This window comes from Symphalangus syndactylus, chromosome 7, assembly GCF_028878055.3.
Source record: "Symphalangus syndactylus isolate Jambi chromosome 7, NHGRI_mSymSyn1-v2.1_pri, whole genome shotgun sequence".
Classification (NCBI taxonomy): domain Eukaryota; kingdom Metazoa; phylum Chordata; class Mammalia; order Primates; family Hylobatidae; genus Symphalangus; species Symphalangus syndactylus.
Genome location: NC_072429.2, coordinates 139275785 through 139297721, shown reverse-complemented (window position 1 = coordinate 139297721; position 21937 = coordinate 139275785). Strand labels below are relative to the sequence as shown.

At 47.3% G+C, this 21937-nt stretch overlaps 1 protein-coding gene across 9 annotated transcripts in view; it reads left to right on the top strand.

The window, feature by feature from the left end:
• TRAPPC9 (trafficking protein particle complex subunit 9) overlaps positions 1 to 21937 on the top strand; it is a 729895-nt gene that overhangs the window by 97378 nt on the left and 610580 nt on the right. For 8 of the 9 annotated variants that reach the window (XM_063643571.1, XM_055287357.2, XM_063643573.1 and 5 more), the window contains one exon: positions 8181 to 8324. The exons of the other annotated variant lie outside the window; for it this stretch is intronic. In XM_063643571.1, coding sequence (XP_063499641.1) covers positions 8181 to 8324 — 144 coding nt within the window. The remainder of the gene's footprint in view (positions 1 to 8180; positions 8325 to 21937) is intronic. 9 annotated transcript variants of the gene reach the window in all.

The window sequence follows — 21937 nt, the reverse complement described above, 5'->3', positions numbered from 1 at the left end:
GAGTTTGGCACTTTGTGTGTTCACCCTCAACATGTGAATGGTGTCCAGCATAAAGCAAGAACCAAGACGTCCCTGCAGAATATAATAGTTGCTGGAGAGCCTGCTGGAGAGGGTCCTGAACTCTGCTCTTGACCTCTTGCACTCAGTATCATCACCAACGGCTAAGACAAAAGCAAGGGATAAAATCCAGGTTCAAAGTGAACTCCACTAGCAGTATGAGTCCAATCATCAGCACATCCAGCACAGACAGATGTCAAGTCCCATGTTTAAAGAAACCCCAAAAACCATGATGGGGTTCAGAATAGAGGAGGCCTGGCGAGGTCATACACAAAGATGGATAAGGTGTGCTCTGAGATGAGGTTCATGATAGTTTTTTTTCACCTGCCCTTCCTTTCTCTAATTTCTTTTTCCTCTGTGTACCCCGGAGGGATGGGATGGAACCTGTCTCCCCAGCCCTTATTTCATGATTGGCACCTTTAGATGGACGATGAGGATGTGTGAATTGAGGCTGATGACCCACTTACCTCCTGCCCTTGCAGACACACAGACTTCCCCACTGTCAACACCCCCTACCAGGGTGGTACATTTGTTGCAATTGATGAACCTATGTTGACACATCATCATCACCCAAAGTTCGTAGTTTACATTAGGGTTCACTCTTCGTGGTGTACATTCTGTGGGTTTTGACAAATGTGTAGTGATGAGTATCCACCATTATGATATCATACACAGAAGTTTCCCTGCTCTGAAAATCCTTTGTGCTCTGTCTCCTCATCCCTCCCTCCTGTTACCTTCTGGCAACCACTGACCCTTTTACTGTCTCCATAGTTTTGCCTTTCCCAGAATGTCATATAGTTGGAATCATACAGTATGTAGACTTTTCAAATTGGCTTCTTTCTCTTAGTAATATACATTTAAGTTTCCTTCATGTCTTTTCTCAGCTTGGTAGCTCATTACCTTATAGTGCTGAATAATATTCTACTATCAGAATATGTCACAGTTATTTATACATTCACCTAATGAATCTTGGTTGACAACTTGGTTGCTTGCAGGTTTTGGCAATTGTAAAGCAGCCATAAACATTTGTGTGCAAGTTTTTGTGTGGATATAAGTTTTCAGCTCATTTGAGTAAATATCAAGGAGCATGGTTCCCGGATGATATGGTAAAAATATGTTTACTTTTGTAAGAACCCGCCAAACTGTCTTCCAAAGTGGCTGAACCATTTTGCATCCCCTTCAGCATTGAATGACAGTTCCTGTTGCTCCACATCCTTGCCAGCATTTGGGGTTGTCAGTGTTAGATTTTGGCCATTCTAATAGGTGTGTAGTGGTATCTCGTTGCTTTACTTTGCAATTGCCTGATGACATATGATGTTGAGCATTTTTCTTATGCTTATTTTCCATCTGGATACCTTCTTTGGTGAAATGTCTGTTCGGATCTTTTGCCCCCTTTTTAATTGGGCTGTTTGTTTCCTTGCTGTTTTCTTTAAGAGTTTTTTGTATGATTTGGATGACAGTCCCTTATCAGTTGTGTCTTTTGCAAATATTTTTCCCCAGTCTGTGTCTTGTTTCCTCATTCTCTTGATATGTCTTTTGCAGAGCAGAAGTTTTAAATTTTAATGAAGTCCAGCTTATCAAGTCTTTCTTTGATGGGTTGTACCTTGGGTGTTAGATCTAAAGAGTCATTAGTATACCTAAGGTCACGTAGATTTTCTCTTGTGTTAACTTCTGGGAGGTTTGTATTTTCTCATCCTGCATTTGGGTTTATGATCTGTTTTGAGTTAATTTTTGTGAAGAGTGTGAGGTCTGTGTCTAGAGTTATTTTTTTGCTTGTGGATGTCCAGTTATTTCAGCACCATTTATTGAAAAGACTGTCTTTGCTCCATTGATTGCCTTTGCTGCTTTGTCAAAGACCAGTTGACTATACTTATGAGGGTCTATTTCTGGGCTGTCTCTTCTGCTCCATTGACCTATTTGTCTGTTCTTTCACCATTACCACACTATCTTGAGTACTATAGTTTTATAGTAAGCCTCGAGATTAGGGATATTTTTATTTATTAAAAAATTTTATAATAGAATGATTTATATTTCTTTAAATCATTCTATTATAGACACATGGATGGGTATGTTCATTGCAGGATTATTCACAATAGCAAAGACATGGAATCAATCTCAATGCCCATCAGTGATAGACTGGATAAAGAAAATGTGCTACATATACACCGTGGAATATTATGCAGCCATAAAAAATGAGGTCATGTTCTTTGCAGGGATATGGATGGAGCTGGAGGCAATTATTCATACCAAACTAATGCAGGAACAGAAAACCAAATACCACATGTTCTCACTTATAAGTGGGAGCTGAATTATGAGAACACATGGCCACGTAGAGGGGAATAACATACAGTGGGGCCTTTTGGAGGGTGGAGGGTAGAAGGAGGGAGAAGATCAGGAAAAATAACTAATGGGTACTAGGCTTAATACCTGGGTCACAAACTAATCTGTACAATAAACCCCTACGACACACATTTACCAGTGTAACAAACCTTCACTTGTACCCCTGAACTTAAAGTTGAAATAAATTGCCCTTATTAGATATTACAAAAAATTGATTGTTCACAAAAGGTGATTGTTCCCATTTTCTTCGCTGTTTCTTAGTATTTTATGTGACATACCCGGAGCAGCTGCTGTGCTGGGCAGGGTCGCCGTGCAGTTGCAGCCTGTGCAGGGTGCTGGGCCGTGCTTGCCAGCCATCTGTGGCTCAGAGCTGGGTGCATTCAGATGAAGGGGTGCTCTTGTCTCCCGTAGGGACCTTCTGGGCATGCCTTGCTAAGCCTGGTACCTGCAGGCTGCGTTTGCCTATGGGGCATCTCTTTCTAATCCACGCCAGGGCTAGCTGTGGCCTCATGGTAAATGGTTTCACATGCATAACCTCATTTCTTACAGCCTGGTGAGCGGAGACTGCGTGTTCCACGTGCCATGTGAGGGACCAGGGCAGGCAGGGCGCAGTGTTACTCCTGAGGTCGCACAGCTGGTGAGAGCACAGGATGCCATTACTGACCAGCTGTGCGATGCTGGCCGTGTCCCTGAGTCCTGTGTGCCCACTTTCTCATCTGTAAGTGGGGCACTAATTTACACTCGTTTACTGGTGGAGGTTGTAAGGATTGAATTGGTGAGTCCTTGTGAGGTGCTTTGGACAGTGCTCAGCAAATGTTAGCGGCTGTTAGTCAAATGAGATCTTTGGTCAGGTCTAGTATGCTTCCCATAGCATCCCCTGAGGCCAGCATGAATGGGGTTTGCAAGGCCTGTCCCTCCCCGGCTCCCCCAGAAAGAGTGTGTGTTGCTGGGGCAGGCCCTCCCTGGCCTTTGGTTGCAGATGAGGGTCAGGGAGGGGCCTGCCCTAGCAACACAGTTAATTTTGGACAAAATAACTGGACAGCCCTAAAACTTGTAGGATTTACATTTTAAAAGGCTAAGAGTGGCCAGGTGTGGTGGCTCATGCCTGTAATCCCAGCACTTTGGGAGGCGGAGATGGGTGGATCACTTGAGGTCAGGAGTTCGAGACCAGCCTGGCCAACACGACGAAACCCCGTCTGTACTAAAAAAATACAAATTAGCCAGGTGTAGTGGCGCATGCCTGTAATCCTAGCTACCCAGGAGGCTGAGGCAGGAGAATCGCTTGAACCTGGGAGGTGGAAGGGTTTCAGTGAGCCGAGAATGCACCACTGCACTCCAGCCTGGGGGACAGAGTGAGACTCCATCTCGAAAAGAAAAATGCTAAGAGTTACTGGTGGAGGAGGAGAGATTAGACCCCAGAGTCTCAGCAGGGGAGAGTTGGGTGTCTAAGCTCATTTAGGCTGGATTCTGGAGAAATTTAATGGGGAAGGAGTAGTGTTTAGGAAGAAGAAAGTTTTTAAAGCAATCACAGTATTGCCTTGTAGAGTGATGAGAAAGTGTATTTTAATAGATTTCTGTGTGCACTTGTGAATGGAATCCCCATTTGCTGTGCTTTTGAGAGACTTCAGGCAAGATTTAAATTGCTTTTCGGTTCCTTTTTTTTTTTTTTTTTGCATCCTTTGAATATAACTCCAGGCTGGTTTCAGGGTAAAAGCAAGCCTCCTGTGCTCTATGCAAGTTATCTTAGGAGTGGTCTTCATTTTCTTTTTTTCCTGTCCTGGGGCCAGTTATCTATAACATTTAAGACTGCATCAGTCTGAGGTCTTCTGATGCCTCTTGCCTCCTTCGGGGACACTCTTCCCTGTCCTTTCTGCCTCACTCCCAGTCATCCTCAGGTCACAGCTGGATGCCATTTCTTCAGAGAGGTCCTCAGTGGTCCTTTCAGCCTTAAGTGGAACTGTTTTATTTTTCTCTTTCATCGAATGCCGTTATTTTTCTCTTTTCATTGAATTCTGTTGTTCTTCCTTATAACACTTCTCATGATTTGTAAGTACATTTGAAACATGTTTGGGACCAGGTGCAGTGGCTGACACCTGTAATCCCAGCACTTTGGGAGGCTGAGGCAGGTGGGTCACCTGAGGTCAGGAGTTCGAGACAAGCCTGGCCAATATGGTGAAACCCCATCTCTACTAAAAATTCAAAAATTAGCCAGGCATGGTGGTACGCGCCTGTAATCCCAGCTACTCGGGAGGCTGAGGCAGGAGAATTGCTTGAGCCTGGGAGGCGGAAGTTGCAGTGAACCAAGATCGTGGCCTTGCACTCCTGCCTGGGCAACAAGAGTGACACTCCATCTAAAAAAAAAAAAAAAAACAAAAGGCGTTTGTGTCAGGAGGAGACATTTTCCATTATTTTGTGAAAGAGGCTAGAGAAAGAAGGTGACTGGCTGAGATTAAAAATGATAAATGTCAGCTGGCTGTATGTTTAACAAAACACAAAAGTCACTTTAAACCCCATCTCCACTGTGGCTCTGGCCTGCTTTAAACATCTCCCAGAGAATTTAATGGAAATCTACTAACACCCTGTACCTGTAAATAAAAGGCAAATTGTCTGTATTCTCAGGTCCCAAAATGTATTCTTTTTCTTGAAATGAACATTTGCACTAGCTGGTTATAGACAGTTAAGGAAGGAACACTGATGTGTGCTGTGTGTATTTGCCGGCTGAAGGGCGCTTAGTATCATTTAAATCTTGTGTTGCTGTATATGAAGATTTTTGATCATGCCTTTTGCTCAAGCCTTTTCCTGGACGAGGGATTAAATTTTGCCCAGGAACTCTTATGAAAGAAAGAGACTGCTAAGGCAGATGGATTTGCTAAAAGGCAATAGTTCATATATAAAATAAACCTCCAAATTGGTGAACTTTTTGATTACAAGAGTATTGAAAATTTTATCACTGGGTCATATGCTGCAAATCTGTCTTCAGAAAAATAATTCACATTTTATAGGGAGAGCACTTTGAGCCACACAGAAATTATGACTTGTACACTATTTACTGTTAAGAAAATTTGTACTCGGTCTTACTCATAATCACCCATGGTAGAAACTGGATCATTATCTATTTTTAAAAGAATCAGCAAAGTGATATTTGCCCAATTCTTATGTGAGAAAACCTTCTAGATATGGTAGTGCTGAGATTAGTTAAATTGGGTCTTTCTGAATTCATGGCTAGGTTAGTCATGACATTGATTTCAGCTTCATAATCTTTAAAAAAATCTCTTCTTCATTTTGGCATTTGGCCTTGGCTTCTTTTGACAATGTGGAATATTGCAGGGACTCGTCTTTCTCTCCTTTCCTGCAGTTGTATGAGAAGTACTACCATTTTATATTCCAAAAGATGTCAGGAAGATAAACTACTAAGATATAAAGTAGTTGTTTTTTTTTATTTTTTATTTTTTTAAGCGTGTGTATGGTCAGCTCCAAGGATTTCAATGAGAAGTTATGAAGAAATACTTTAAATATATACAAATTAGAGAGGATAGAATAGAATATTGAGTCCGTTGCCCAGATTAAATCATTATCAAGATTTGACCACATTGGCTTTATTTTTACTTTATTCATTTTTTTGTTGAAGTATTTAAAGCAGATCCCAGAAACCACATCACTGTACTCCTTCATAGCTGTATGCACGTCCACAATGTGGGAGGGTTTCCTTTCACCAGCCTTGCGTCTTGATCCACGTGCGTGTTAAGCACCAACTTTGTTATCAGGCACCCTGCCAGGCATTAAGGACACTTGAATGGATAAGACACAAACTTGCCTCCCAAGGAAATTAAGGATTGATGAGAGAAACAAAGACATGAGATTACAGGTGCCTTATGGTACCTGCCAGATAACTCCTATGGGCTGAAATTTGTGCAAAATACAGTGGAAATACAGAAGAGGGACTGGTCAGCTGTGCAGGGCAGGGTGCTGAGGGAAGAGGTCAGGAAGGGCTGTGAGCGGTGGAACCCTTGGAGCAATGTCTTCAAATATCAGTGGGCAAACAGAGAAAGGTTAGGATAGAAGGAAGGGCCCCTGCTATTTGCGTTGGGGAGGAGGCATCCCTTCTTGTTCTGTTTGCTCGCCAGTCAGCCTCAGCTGAGCGCCCAGTCTCATGTCAGGCCCTGTCCTGGGGATGCAATAGTAACTAACACACAGTCTTCAGGTACAGGAAGTCATACCTGAATGGGGGATTTTGACACACAAGCAGGTAATTTTACTTAATAAATAACCTCAATAGGGATTTAAAAAAATGGAGGACTCATTCTTAGTGAAACAGTGGAACAGGTTGGATCATTAATCATGTCACAGCTAGAGTCAAAGGTTGACCTGTGTGTTAACCACATTATATTCATTGAATAATAATATTAATAGCAACTAGCATTTATTGAGAACTTATGATAAATAAACTGCTGAAGTGCTTTAAATGGATTATTGCACTTAAGCCTCACAACTTTAACTTGTACTCTGACTGCCGTCTCCGTTTTACAGTTTGGCGTGGCCCCTTTCTCATCGAGGGTTCACCCCAGAGGTCACCTCCTTGCCCACCTGCCCTGGTTGACGCAGCGTCTCTCAGCCCCATCAGCCCTCATTATTACTGTTTGTGTTCGTCCCAGCATCCACCAGCACGCTGTTTCCCAGGGCTGAGGCCTGACTCTTCCCACAAGAGTGTCAATGGCACGAGAACCTGCCCCGCACAGTATTGTGTTCTCGGTAAACACTTGTTAACCAACCGAGTGTCGTGAGCTATTATGGACTTTCAGTGTGTGGCAGTTTTGTCAGAGTTTGAATGCGCCTTTATGTGTTTTTTCATGGTCTAAGTTTTGGATCAGCTGGAGCAGTGATTAGCCAGTCTGTGTGGTTGGTTATCAGAGCCATTGACAGGGTGTGTGTTAACACAGATTGGCTGGGAGCAGTGGCTCATACCTGTAATCCCAGCACTTTGGGAGGCCAAGGTGGGAGGATCGCTGTAGGCCAGGAGTTCAAGACCAGCCTGGGCAACATGGGGAGACCCTGTCTCTACAGGAAAAAAAAAAAGATAGCTGGGCATGGTGGTGTGTACCTGTAGTCCCAGCTACGCAGGAGGCTGAAATGGGAGGATTGATTGCGTGAGCCCGGGAGGTCCAGCTGCAGTAAGCTGTGATTGCACCACCACACTCCAGCCTGGATGACAGAGAAAGACCCCATCTCTTTAAAAAAGAGAAACTTTTTAACTGTCTTTGCATCCAGATTTCTCCGTCTTTAATTCAAAGATGCTAAACTGTTTTGCAGTGAGCAGCTGTAGAATTTAACTTTTTTTTTCTAATTTAGCTATCTACTTTTCTTCATTTTTCTTATATTTTAGAGAAATATTATATTTTTGATTTAATGTTCTTGGTTGTTGATAATGAAGGCCCTTCAAATATGAGTATTTTCTTGGAGAAAAAGTATGTCTCTAACTCAGATATATGAAATCCATCTTTTGTTCTAAGCTTATTATTTCGAAGCAGGCTATTTTTGAAATCAAATCATGTCTTTGCAGAAGAGAGAAGCTCTAGTGTAATGCCTGTTTTTGCTGTATGAAAACCATGCCAACTTTAAAGTCCTTTTCCAGGGTCATTAAAAGCAGAGGAAATATTTTTTGTTGCTCTTGGAGTTTGATGGTTGAGGCATTTGTCTTCAAATTGCCAAGTTTTACAACTTAGATTAACTGTATTTCCTGCACCCTCTCCAAGCACTTTTGTGATGTTTTGTAACTTCCATCGCAGGCACGCACAGAGGCTGGGCTGCGGTCCAGATGCGTTTGCTCCATGAATTGGTGTACGCCTCCCGAAGGATGGGGAACCCTGCCCTCTCTGTCAGACACCTGTCCTTCCTTCTACAGACCATGCTGGACTTCTTGTCGGATCAGGGTAAGTGAGCTCAAACCACGATTTTTTTTTCAAGGAACTGTGAATGACAGCACTTTAGATGCTGGTTCATGTAAACCCTGGGCTTGGGTTTCAGCGGGTGGAAGATGCTGCCCAGCTCCTCGTTGGTGACAAAGTCCCTGCCCCATGCCTTGGCTCCCTCCTTCCAGACTCACTTTTCTGGGACACCTGTGCCACCTCCTCCCGCCTTCACGCCATCTCCTCCTGCTCCTTGGCCGCCACACTCCACGGCTTTTCCCTCTGCCTCTCAGGCTTCTTTTCAGCCTCCTGTGTTGCCTCCCATTTCCTTCGCCTGCCTTTTATAAAATATAAATGTCAAAGCATAACATTTACATAGAGGAATGCACGACTCATAGGAATGTGGCTCAGTGAATTCTCACCAAGTGGCCACCGCTGTAATCAACACCCAGATCAGAGACGGGCATGAACAGAACCCAGGGCCCCTGGTGCACCTTCGAGTCACTGGGTAACTCCATCCCCCCTTCCAGAACCAAAGATGAGGTTTGCGTGTGTTGGCTCTCATGGGGCCACGCGGTGTCTCTGCCCCTGTTTCAAGGTTGCCTTTTTCCCAGGCTCCTTTCTCGGCCGTCATCTTCTCTTCTTACGCTGCTCCTCGGTGCTATCTGCTTTTTGAGTTTCAGTCATGACCTGCTTCCCTACGTGCTTGGGGCTCAGCCGCCCCAAACCTGCCTTCCTCCTCGTACCCCTGGCCCTGGCCCAGTGTGTGGTGCCAGCTGGGTTCTTGGGGAAGTGCTGTCTGCTGGGGAGACTGATGTGTGCAGAGTGTATTGGGAGGTACTCATGGGATCAGCCACGTGGAAGGAAAGAGATGGAGGCGAGACTGGACAGTGGGAGAAGCTGGGCCTCAGTGCTATACGGTCACAGGCCTCAGCCACATGGGGAGCCCCGCACTGCTGTGGCCTGCAGACGTGTCCCATGTTGTTCTGAGGGGGCCGGGCCTTTCTCCTCCCTCACTGACCAGCAGTTGGATGCAGGCTACCCTGGGTGATGTGGTTCTCTTCGGCAAGGAGACAAGGCTTCTGCTGACCCAGCAGGGCCTGTGCAGCTGGGAAGCTGTCAGAGAGGTCTCTGGCGATGGGAGGGCCGGGGCTTCCTGTCCCCGTGCCAGGCCCTGGGTGCTCACCGCTCCCAGGAAAGGGTAGGGTCTTGATGAAGGGCTCTCTCCTGTCAAGGACGGCTTCTGGGGAGGCAGCACTCTCCCCAGGGGAACGGGCCTCTCCTCCCTGCAGGCTGTCTGGGTGGCTCATTACTGCCCCCTGCAGTGCTGCGCCGTCACTGCTGCTGTCCAGGCGGCGACCCCACTCCCTCAGTCTCCTGTCCTGGCACCTCCCAAATTTCGTGCTTCTCTGTTTTCACATTTCTAAAAGCAGTACATCTTTCTCCCCAGCCCTCCACCCACTGCCTTCCCCTGGCTGTTCTCTGTCTGTCTTTGAGCAGGCTCTGGCTCCAGGGTAACGTGGGGTGTGCATCTCTGAGGGTGGCTGTGAGGTTTAAATGCACTAATTCTGGCCGGGTGTGGTAGCTCATTCCTGTAATCCGATCTCTTTGGGAGGCCCAGGCGGGCGGATCACCTGAGGTCAGGAGATCGAGACCAGCCTGGCCAACATGGTGAAACCCCGTATCTACTAAAAATACAAAAAATTAGCCGGGCGTGGTGGCAGGCCCCTGTAATCCCAGCTACTCAGGAGGCTGAGGCAGGAGAATAACTTGAACCCAGGAGTGGAGCTTGCAATGAGCCAGTGTTGCGCCATTGCACTCCAGCCTGGGCGACAAGAGTGAAATTCTGTCTCAAAAAAAAAAAGAAAGAAACCCAGTATACATTAAGCAGTCCTCATAAAGCCCATCTTCTCGCTGCACCTGTTGAAACGCTAGCATTCTTTAAAGGAAACATTGATTTCTCTATAGTGATTTCCACGGCCGTCTCTAAGAGAAAGGAATTCTCCTTTCGTGAACCCCTGTGGTTCTTTATTGCCAAGGTTCTGAAGGCACACACAACTTATTGTGGCCGTTTGCATCCTCCTGTGGAGTAGCTGTTGTTTTCTATTGAGGACTTCTGGTGACCCAAGTGAATCTCTGCTCTGACCGGGGCCCCTGCAACAGCCGTGCAGCTCCTTTTCTGCGTGTATTGTGTTGCCGTTGCTTTTGGGGCTGCATTTGAGCTGCGCTTTTCTTGGTTGTACCTGCAGAGTGAGCAGGTGGCCAGCAGGGCCACTGTGGAAGCTGGCTCCATGGCCCATTTGCACTTTGGCGTTTTGGTGACGGGAGGGAGCAGCAGGTCAAGGCAGAGCTCCCAGAGCCACCCGTGTCTCCTGCTGGGGAGGCTGTGGCTCAGTGGCGGCTTGGGCAGTGGTCCGGTGTTACCTGCTCTAGTGAACGTTTGCTCTCCCCAGCCCCTGGGAGTGCTGCCCACCTCCCCCACTCCCCTGGGATTTCCTGAGCCTCCCCGTGATCCAGCAACTCTAAGGAGGCAGTGCCTGGACTCTGTTTATGCAGAGGCTTAGAATCTCGGCTGCCATCCCTGACCCATGGCATGTCCCTCTGCCTCTGTAGCCAGGACTTCATTCTCTCCTGGTGGCAGTGTCCCCACACACCTCACCTCAGTAAGCACAGTCCCCACGGTTGGTGAGTTGTGGTGACATGGCCCTGAGCCCTTCGCCTAAGCCGACAGTGTCACTTCTTCGCCTGCTGTGTCTGCTGCATCTTGAACTTCTTCAGCACACACCTTCCTTCCCACAGCAGGGCCGGTGCACCTCCTGTCCCCACACCCTGCCCCTTCCCCATGTGACTCCTCTTGGGCCTGGCCTCCTGTTGAAAGCCTTCACAAGTCCCTAGCTAGACCAGGGACTCTGGACCTCTGCTCTCTTCCTTCCTGCACTTACCGGTCATCAGTTGCGTATTTAGTTGGTCCATGCTTGTCTCCCTCCATGGGAGAAGACCTCATTCTGCCTGCTGTCTACCTGGAGCTGGACCCGGCAAAGACTAGATGCCAAGCGCATGGCAGCTGAGGTGTGAGTGATGTTGTCACAGCCCTTGCCTTCGTCGTGATTGCTTATGGGAAGGTTGATTATGAGTTGGGTCCTCAGACATTTTTCAAAAGCACATTCTTGGCCAGGCATGGTGGCTCACTCCTGTAATCCCAGCACTTTGGGAGGGTGAGACGGGCAGATCACCTGAGGTCAGGAGTTCGACACTAGCCTGGCCAATATGGTGAAACCCCATCTCTACTAAAAATACAAAAATTAACCGGGCAAGGTGGCGCATGCCTATAATCCCAGCTACTTGGGAGGCTGAGGCAGGAGAATCGCTTGCACCCACGGGGTGGAGGTTGCAGTGAACCGAGATCATGCCACTGCACCCCAGCCTGGGTGAGACTCCAGCTAAAAAAAAAAAAAAAGCATATTCTTTTTACAATGAACACATATGTGTTTGTACACTGTATGTATGTGTATACGTATGCTGCATCCTGTTTTTCTGTTGGAGTTTGTATTTCTCCAGGGCATGGGCCATATCTTCCCCTCTGGGTGCCCTGCGGTTTCCATGGGACATGGTGAGATGACTGAGCGTGTATGCAGGATAAATAATCAGAGTGACCCATTCCACTCTTCTGTGTCAGGCTGATGCGCCGACCGTCTCCACCCCAGACATGTGAGGCCTTGTCTTATTTTGATGACAGCACTGAGAAGTAGATTGTGTTTCCCAGCCCCACGCGCTCGGAGGTTGATGTTTGCACGTGTGTCCATGAAATGGCCGCCGGGAAGAACAGAGAGTGGATGAGCACATAGGGCTGTTAATTGCTCTGTTGCTGTGTTTCTTTTTTTGTTAATAGCATTCATGTATTGTTGATGAGCATCCCCGTGCCTGGGAGTGGTGGTGGGTGTGTGCCTGCCTATCTTCCCTGCCCCTCCTGTCCAGAACTCAGGGTCAGCATTCTTTTCCAGGTGGCAAAGAAAACCTCTACAGGAAAATACAGCGAGGGTTCTCGATGCCTTAACCTCTGCCTTCCCCACCCTTTTTTCTTATCCTGTTTATATTTTTAAGCTTTGTTCACTTCTAAGCCTATCATGTGATTGTCGTACCTTTTCCTCATGTGATCTTTCAAAAAGGGTGATCCGTATGCTATATTTTTGAGTAATTAGACATTTTATAACAGGTCGCATTGGAGGCTCTTTTAATATATGTGTGTAAAATACGTAAATGTGAACTCTTATTGAAACGACATGTTTAACCGTAGCCTATGGTCTTTACCAGCCCTAAGTGAGGACGGAGGCTTCAAGTTGGAGGTGGCTCGCCCATTAGACTGCCTGTCTCCCTCACGTGGTCATGACTGGCCATTGCTTTTACGGCCAGAGCCCTTAGTTAATTCCCCCCCCCATGCTGTGATCTCTCTTCGGTGTATCTTCTCCACGCTGGAATCCTGAAGACAGTTTCTTTTTTTTTTTTCTTTTTCTCTTTTTAAGATCTACGAAAAATACTGGAGGAGAATATATGTTTAAAATCTGAGTTTGAATTAGTCATGGTAGGAAGTTTTCTCCATGGTATTTGTAGAGTGAGTTAGGAGAGATTCATCATCTCAGTTTGGATGACTGACAAAGCTGCAACCAGACTCAGCTAGATTTCAGATCAGGCGGTTGATGGGAAAAGAGAGGAGGAGCTGTGATCATGATGTACTTCTAAGGTCTGCTTTCTTTTGGTGGATTGTTGGTTCCCAGTGAGAAAACAGAGAACGAAATCACTATGCTTCCATATGGGCTGTGTTTCCATTAGATATAAATTGCATTTGATTTTTGATGAAAAGGCAGCATAACCCTCTAGAGGTGTCAGGTGCCCCTTGTCCTGGGAAGGGGACGCACACTGTGATTGATGGGGTCCTGGCTGTATGTTTTTAGGTGACAGGAAAATTTGTTTATCCATGTAATGCTGATAGTGTCTTATGGTTATTTAAAGTCATATTAATTAGTGATTTAAAGACACTTAGTTTAAAAGGAGAAGAACTTGGGACACTTGATACTGTTGAGCAAATAACAGTCTCTTGAAAGACCTTTATATAATGATATTTGGTTAATTGGAGTCATCTGAGAAAAGGACAAAAGTCAGGAGGTCTGAGAGGTTCTTTCCACTCACCTCATTCTCTAATTACTGTAACCTCCGATCAATAATTACATCCTCCCCAGCCTCCATTTTCTTGTTTGGACAGCTGGGCTGTGCAGGGCTAGGTGGCAGTTTGTTATTTTTAATGATAGATACTATAATTTATTGGATGGCCTTTTTTTCTGAAGAGCTCATGGTGCCATTCACAGACTTGATAACTAACATTTCTAAATTTTGCTGCATTGAAATAAAGTATGGAATAGAAGAGCAGCCAGGAATGGAAAAACGGGACCCCAGGGTTGAGGAGGGTCTTTCTAGCCTTCTTGTCCTTTGTGAAGCTGGACTGGTGACGTGCAGTTGAAGATAGCATCATCTGGGGACTTCTGCTCCATGTGTACCCTCCAGTATGTGCAAAAGATTGAACCTACAAGATACGTTATTAGGGTAAGTATTTACATGGAAAGGTTCTGAGTTCTCCAAAACTTTGCTCATTTTTTACAAGATGAAGTACTACCCTGATGATTTGTGGAATCTTCTTAGGAACCGTGACTGTGTTGCTTTTCTGATCGTGGGTACAGGGCCATCTTTGTTGAGGCTTCCCGTGTGTGTGGGCACAGAGCTTCCATGGCATTCCAGCAGTAGATTAATGGAGCTGTCATCCTGTGAAGGCTCATGGGTTGCGCATGCAAACCTGGTCCTGTGAACCGCACGGGAGTCTCTTAAAAGGGCAGAGGGATTCCTTCCTTTGTGAAAGGTGTAGAATGGCACATATTTGTAATTTCCAGACTCATCTTTTCCCGCTGTCACATTCACTCTGTATTTGGCCATACTAAATTGTTGACAGTTCTCCAAATACAACAGCATTGCTATTCTGCTGCCTTTGTACATGCTGTTTCCATTACTGTCACATTGGAATTCATCCCTGCCATGACTGCAGTGCCCCCTCTGGGAGCTCCGCGTGCCCTGTGCCTGCCGCTGTCAGAGCCTCCAGCATGCTGGGCTGTGGAGCTGTTGGTCTGTTTCCCCACCCAGCAAGCCTCTAAGCTCCTCAGAGACACGAACTGTCATGCGTATCTGGAGCAGCACCTGGTACCTTACAGGTCTTTCAATGCCAGCTGAATGAATGATGTCTTCTGTCTCTTTAAACCCACCTTCTGCTATGGTAACAAATGGATATTTCTTCTAATTGGCAATTTTAAAGATCCTGCTGTGGCCTTTGATCAGGCTTTTGAGCAGGGTTTGGCAAACCGTGGCCTATGGACCAAGTCTGGCCCACTGCCTGATGTTCATCCTTGCACTGGCCGTTCCAGGATGAGTTTATAGTTACTGACACCAATTCCTGTGGAAAATAAAAAAGAAAGACTCGTGGCTTTCACATCAAATAGCTAAAAAAGGGAACAAGGGGAAAAATTAGCTAGGTCAACTGTTTCAGGGACTGAGATCAAAAGCCCCAGGTGATCGAGTAAGGTTCAACCATATGTTGGCTCTGCTACTGTGAGTGAAGTGTGGTTAAAAAAATGCATACTATATCAATACCTACGAAAAGAAAGGGGAAAAAAAGAAAAAAATGCATACTATAAATATGTCATATTAATGCGACTGTGAAAAGACTGAGGAGTGACAAAAGGGAGGGGTGTCCCATGAGATGGGAGGGGGCCAGTGAATGAACCCGTGTTAAGGATGTGCCTTATTTCACAGCATTTCTGCCGTTGGAATGACTTTACCAGGTTAGGATGGCAGGGAGTGTGATGTTCTCATGCTAGAGTATAGATGGTTTGCATTGCATATGGTTTCCTGGGCTTGGTCTTGTTGGGATCTGAAGGCTTTTGGTTTGCCTATTCTACTGTAGTCCAGTGTCTTTCTGGAGGCCTCTGGGTAGATGGTGTTTTCTCGAAAACCCTCTCTGTGCCTTGGTTTTTGCATCTGCCTTGTGGGATTGTTCTAAGGATTGGAGGTGACACACCTGAAGTGCCTAACAATGTCTGCTGCCAAGAAGTGCTTAGTAAATATCATAAGATGGCACTGTTTACCTTCTGGGGGACCTGGATCAGACGTTAGTGGTTCTTTTGCTCAAGGTTACCTTGAGAAGACTCTGAGAGAGAAATAGGGCACAGCAGAATCACCCTAAAGGGCTGTCAGATGTGGATGTGATTCTTTTCCAAGATGTGCTGCTGTTATAATATTGTAAGTAACCATAGCACTGCTCTGACTGGCCTGGGGAAGGGGTGAGTGGGAGGTGGAAACAGAGGAAGAGGAGCAAGGGGAAGGAAAGGATGGTGCCGCCGAGAGGTGTTCTTCCAGGCAGGGAACGGCGGCCTGTGTGACCGGGGATTCAGTGCATGCTGTTTCCACTGCGTTTAATGTTCAGCCCAGTCCTAAGGTGTTGGGAGGGTGGCCTCTCCACCTCGCCATTGAAAGTGTAGATCAAGATTAGGCTGCCAGTTCCTCATTCAGCGGAAGTAGCGCAGAATCCCAGGTCTCGTATCCAACACGAATCTGACTTGCTGTTAGACCTTGAGGTTGTTTAAGCATCTTAAACTTCCGAAACAACTGTTGCTATGCAGTGCCTCTCTCCTCATAGCTGCTGCCATGCTTTGCCTACAAGAAACCGAAAGTCTTACTAAAATAAAAGACTTTTTTGAGAGCTAGCTCATATGCCATACAATTTATCCATCTAAAGTATATGAGAATACTCACAGGGTTGTGCAGCTACACCACAAGTGAACTACTCATCCCTGCTGTGGCATGGATGAGCCTTTAAAATGTAATGCCAAGTGAAGGAAGCCAGGCTCTGAATTCCACACACACGTTGTATGATCCCAATTATTTAAAATCACCAAAATAGACTATAGGGACAGAATGGATTAGTCTTTCTTAGGACTGGGGGGCGATGGCTAAAGGGTATGGGGTTGAGGCGGTGAAGATATTCCAATAGTACATTGTGGTGATTGTTGCACAACTGTGTGACATCCTCAAAACCATTGAATTGCACCCTTTAATGGGCCAACTGCTATGCGAATTATATCTCAATAAAGCTGTTACAAAAGTTTTTAAGAGTCTCTAGCAGACCTCTCTGTCTCATTGGCTAGAACCGGATCATGTGGTCATGCCAGCCCACTGTAAGTGTGATGCGAAGCACAGTCACCCCTGAGTATTGGCAGGGAGCATTGGCTCCAGGCTCTCTCTTGGATACCAAAACCTAGGGATACTCAAGTCCCTGATATAAAATGGCATAGTATTTGCATGTAACTTATACACACCCTCCCACATAGTTTGCTTATTTATTTGTATTTTTAGCAGAGATGAGGTCTCACCATGTTGCTCAGGCTGGTCTCATCCCCCTGGACTGAAGCAGTCTTCCTGCCTCAGCCTCCCAGAGTGCTGGAATTACAGGCGTGAGCCACCGCACCCAGCCTCCTATATGGTTTAAGCCATCTCTAGATTACTTGTAACACTTCATACAAAGTAAATGCTACCTACATAAATCATTATTCTACTGCATTGTTTAGGGAAAGAAAAAAAAAACTATACATGTTCAGCACAGATGCAACTTTTTCCCCCAAATATTTTCAATCCTTGGTTGGTTGAATCCATGGGCGAAGTGCCACGGCTAGGAAGGGCCGAATGGATTTGGCCATCTTTGTCTCTAGGGGCAGGCAGCATGGGGGTTGGAGGGTTGCGGCAAGAATGGCAGCACAGTCGGCCACCAGCGTGGGCCTGTGTCATCCGTTGTCACTTCTCCTTCCTCATCCTTTACCTGACTACCCACGCGGTTGTTCCGGCCCAGCTCTGGAATCACCTTTTCTGCCATCCTCTCCTCTCTGCACCTTGGATTCGTTGAGAGGCCCAGCCAGCCTGCTTCCACTTTCTCACCCTGACTGCCTTCGTTCTGTTTAATTTGCCATCATCTCCTCTCTGGAGCCTCCTGCCCCTCTCCCTGGCTCCACTCCAGCCTCCCATTGCTTCATTCTCTGGACACCCCTCACAGTTACTGTTTAAATTGCAAATCAGATCCTGTTTTGTTGCTCCTGTAATAAAACCCAGGACTCACTATGGCCTGCAGGTTCTGCCCCCGGCGCTGCCCTCTCTCGCATCTTGCCCTTTCTCGTCTGCTCCCGGTTCCAGTTCCTTTGGCTTCCTTAATTAATGCTTACGTGCCAAGCCTTTTCCACCCCAGAGCCCCACATGCCTGTTCCTGGGCGATCTTGAATGGTGTACTTCTCCATGAGGTCTCACCTCCAGTGCCGTCTTCTGCAGGAGACCACCCTGACCCCGAGCTCCTCTGCGTCATACCCGCCGCTTTGCGTTTCCCAGTCTTAATGTGAGAGGCTAGCAGACCCCATCTGCCTTGTCCTGGGATGGCCTGGAACACAGTAGATGTGAAGAAATATCGTGAAATGGATGGACAACCTCCCTTTGATATTTACCTGCACACCGCTTTGCCACTGTCCCTGTCACATTGCGATGGCCGTTTAGGAGAAGTCTAAATGTCACTTCTCCATCTGGTTTGCTAATGGGACTTGCCTGGGGTGGCCACTGATGATTGCACCTTGCAGGTCGCTCATCTTGTCATGGGCTGCTTATCTCTATCAAAGTCACCTTGATGGAGGGTGGAAGTGGCAGCAGACATTGCTGAATACAGGAGACCAAAAATAATCACTGCAATTATTTTGAAAGAAAGCAAAGTTTGTTGCTTCAGAAAATGTTATTTTCAGAGCAGAATTCAGCATCTCTGCTTCTAAACCTCAGCGGGCATGTTTGCTGGAAAGGCGCATCTTCCTAACCAAGGCTGCCGCAGATCCCACTGTTCCCTCAAAAGGTGCTCCTTGACTTTGTGGCAGAGGGAACCAGTTATGTTAGACGACTGTAAAGACATTTTTAGAAAAGGGAGTTAAGGGAAGGATTACCTAATCAGAGCGAGGCTTGGTTACTTACTTAGAGGATGGAAATCATCTGCTGACTGGGTAGCTGAGTGAGAGAGGCATTGCTGGGCAGAGGTGGCTTCCGCAGCCTGACACCCTGTGTTGCCATTGCCGGGCTACCTGAACGTGGTGGCAGCCCGTTACCCTCATCAGGTCTTCTTCACCTTCCCCAGTTCCTGCCCCTATTCTTGGTGCAGTGCAATGCTTTAAGGGGCACTGCTGGAAGGGGGCGGATGTTGACTTCACCAGGCCTGGTGTCTATTGGAATGTTGCGGAAGGGCCGCAAAGCCCATGGCACAAGCGCTCATGCCCTCCTGCCCTCTCCGTGTTCCCCGCCCCCTCCTGCCGCCTACCTTTCTCCCACCCCACTGGCTTCCCTGTGTGCAAACGTGCCGTAATTACCACGATGTGCAGCTCAGCTCAGCCCAGCCAAGCCAAGCAACCTAACGCTCTGAAGCAGAACCTCTGCCAGGGTCGTCTGCCTTCCCTCGCGCACCCTCTTCAGCCCCACTGTGTGCCCTTCCCTCGCGCACCCCCTTCAGCCCCCCTGTGTGCCCTTCCCTTGCGCGCCCCCTTCAGCCCCCCTGTGTGCCCTTCCCTCGCGCACCCCCTTCAGCCCCCCGTGTGCCCTTCCCTCGCGCGCCCCCTTTGGCCCCCCGTGTGCCCTTCCCTCGCGTGCCCCCTTCGGCCCCCCGTGTGCCCTTCCCTCGCGTGCCCCCTTCGGCCCCCTGTGTACCCTTCCTTCGCCCGCCTCCTTCGGCCCCCTGGTGTGCCCTTCCTTCGTGCGCCCCCATCGGCCCCCTGGTGTGCCCTTCCTTCGTGCGCCCCCATCGGCCCCCCTGTGTGCCCTTCCCTCGCGCGCCGTCTTCAGCCCCCCTGCTTGCCCTTCCCTCGCACGCCCCCCTTCGGCCCGCTATGCCGGACGTTCCTCTCCTCTCCCTTGCCAGGGTCACCAGTTTCCAAGCAGGAGTCATTTCCTGTCCTCTTTTTCGGTCTGTCAACAGTGTCCTCTCAGTCCAGTGCTTCCTCTACACGGCGCTTTCTTCCTTTTCCCAGCTCATCCTGGAGCTTCCCCACTTCTGATTCCCGTGTGCTGGGCACTTGCGTCAGGGCTTGGTTCTGCGTCCGCTTGTCTCTTTGCTCCCAGTGTCTCGTGATTCCCCTCAGCCCCATGCCTTTAGATGCCATTTAAAATGTACACTTTAGCTTTTTGGCATGTTCACAGATACGTGCACCTATCACCACAGTCAGTTTTAGAACATTTTTATCCCCTCCAAAGGAAGCCCCGCACCCTACAGCTAGCTAGAGGCACACGTTGGCAGTCACCTACAGTTGAATGCATTAATAATACACGCTTTTTTTTTTGTTCCCTTTCTTGCTTGCTTTTCAGGTTGTTTTTGGTACTGTTGATAACACTGTGGTGAACATCTTTAGGTCTTTGGCTTTTTTTTTTTTAGCAGGAGAGAGTTTTCATCAGGAGGGGGCTTCCCGGGTCAACCTTTTTGAGCGTTGTGATTGCTATTGAGACACTGCTGGAGGCGGCCAGCAGCAGGGCTGCTAATTCAGTGTGCAGAACAGTGCCTTACTCTTCTGATTTGCGTTTTCTTGGTGACTTGCAGGGTTGGATTGTTTCTGCAGGTTTGTTTGTTGTATCTCTTTCATGTGAAGTTCTTTTCCAGTCTTCTCATTGCTTCCTCCCTCCTGCTCATTTGACTATCACTGAAACTTAGCTGGGGTTTGATGGGGCAGATGGTGTCCTGCCATTGTGCTTTGTGATGTGAATGAAGTGGTCTGCCCACAGTCACCTAGTTATCCAGTCAGCCGTGAGTGGCAGAACAGCAGGACCCCGGCCTCCCAGTGCCCCAGAAAGGGGGAAACACTTGCCATAACACCTTTGACCGACATTTTTGTTCAGTTGTCGTGTGAGTGAATGCCCTTCTTAGAGCTGCTGGAGTTGCCGATGGCAAATTCTTCTTAGCCCAGTGCTCCTGGCCCCCAGTGGTGGGGTGATGATACATGTTTATGTTTCTTTGAAGGAAAAGACACCCATTGAACATTGAACCTGGAACAATTTCAAAACAGCCTTTGACCAGAGGACTTATGGAAAAGGAAGAAGTACCACCTGGAAAATTATGAGACAGCTATAAAAATCACTATTCATTATAGTTCTAGAGACATACATGTACACCATTAAAGAGAAATTATTCTGACACTTGTTAAAATGGTAAGGAGGATTTAATTTCAGATGACTACAGTAGGAGTCAACTCTATTGCAACAGAGGAGAGATTGAACTCAGCTCTGAATACAACAAGGCCAAGTGGCGCTTTATAGCCAATGAGCAGAGTGAGGGGGTCAGTGGATGGAAAATTACTAAGAGGAGAGACATTAAGTTTAGGGGATTCTTGCTAAACTTGCCTAACAGGGAGGCCCAGGGTGACTTCCTGGGATTCTTGCTGAAACTGGGTTAGGCAGGCTGAAGGAGAGAGTCTTTGTCAGTGCACACATCTATAATATGCACACATAGATAGGATTTCTTGTAGGAGATCGGGCTACGCGCTGTGGGAGCTGGCTACCCAGGCCTGTGAAGCATCGTTTTGGTGTCTGCTGCTGGATCCCGAAGGCCTGAGGCAGGCAGGTGGCTGGGAAGGGAAGGCGGATGTGAAGGGAGGGAAGCAAGGACAAGCCAGAAACTGTGGGGCTGAGCTGGACCCCATGGGGTTGGCCTGGAGCCCACATCAGCTTCTCACCACTTCCCAGCCTCCCGCCCTAATGGTGGGGGCTCCTGGAGGAGAGGCTGGTGCCCTTTGCGGCTGTGCTAAACATGTGTGCCTGGCCCAGAGCTGGAGGAGCAGAGGAGCTATACAGGTGGGATGCTGCCCAGCCTACCAATGTGGGCGTGTGTCCTGTCCTGGGCCCCGGAACTCGTGCTGCCCCATGCCTCTGCCTCAGACATCACACCATCTGCTGACTCAGCTCTGCAGCGAGGGGCTGGGAAGTGTCATTCCAACTCAGCCGAGTGGACACAGTGGTGAAGATTTTAATTTCTGGTGTGAATCTCAAGTTCACTTTTAGGAAGCAGGAGATAAATCCCCATCAAGAAAAAGCATTCATTTTCTTTGCATCTCTCTCTAGCATATTTGAGATTTGATTGAAATTTTAACACCTGAAACGGCTTTTTGTTTTGTTTTCTCTTTGGCAAGTCCATCCTTACAGGTTTAGTTAGATGGGTTAGACAAGGATACTAATAATTCTCTTCCTCCCTCTCCCCATCTTGGATAGAAAAATACCGATCTAATATTATGTGAGGCTTTCTGAATGAGAGTGAATTGGACAGTGAAAAGCATAAGAAAAAATAAAATAACTAACTCCTTTAAAAATCTTGGTTTTTGCGTGTAAAACTGTGGTGTTTGAGCTGAGCGTTTAATTTTAGTAGATCCTCAGGACTCCAAAGGATGCGTTTTATGGGTTCTAGGAGTGCTGTTCGGATAAGGAGGGACAAGGAGGAGCTGGAGAATCTGCTCAGGAGCAGCAGCTCCCTTTACTTCTTTCTGCAGGTATTTGTG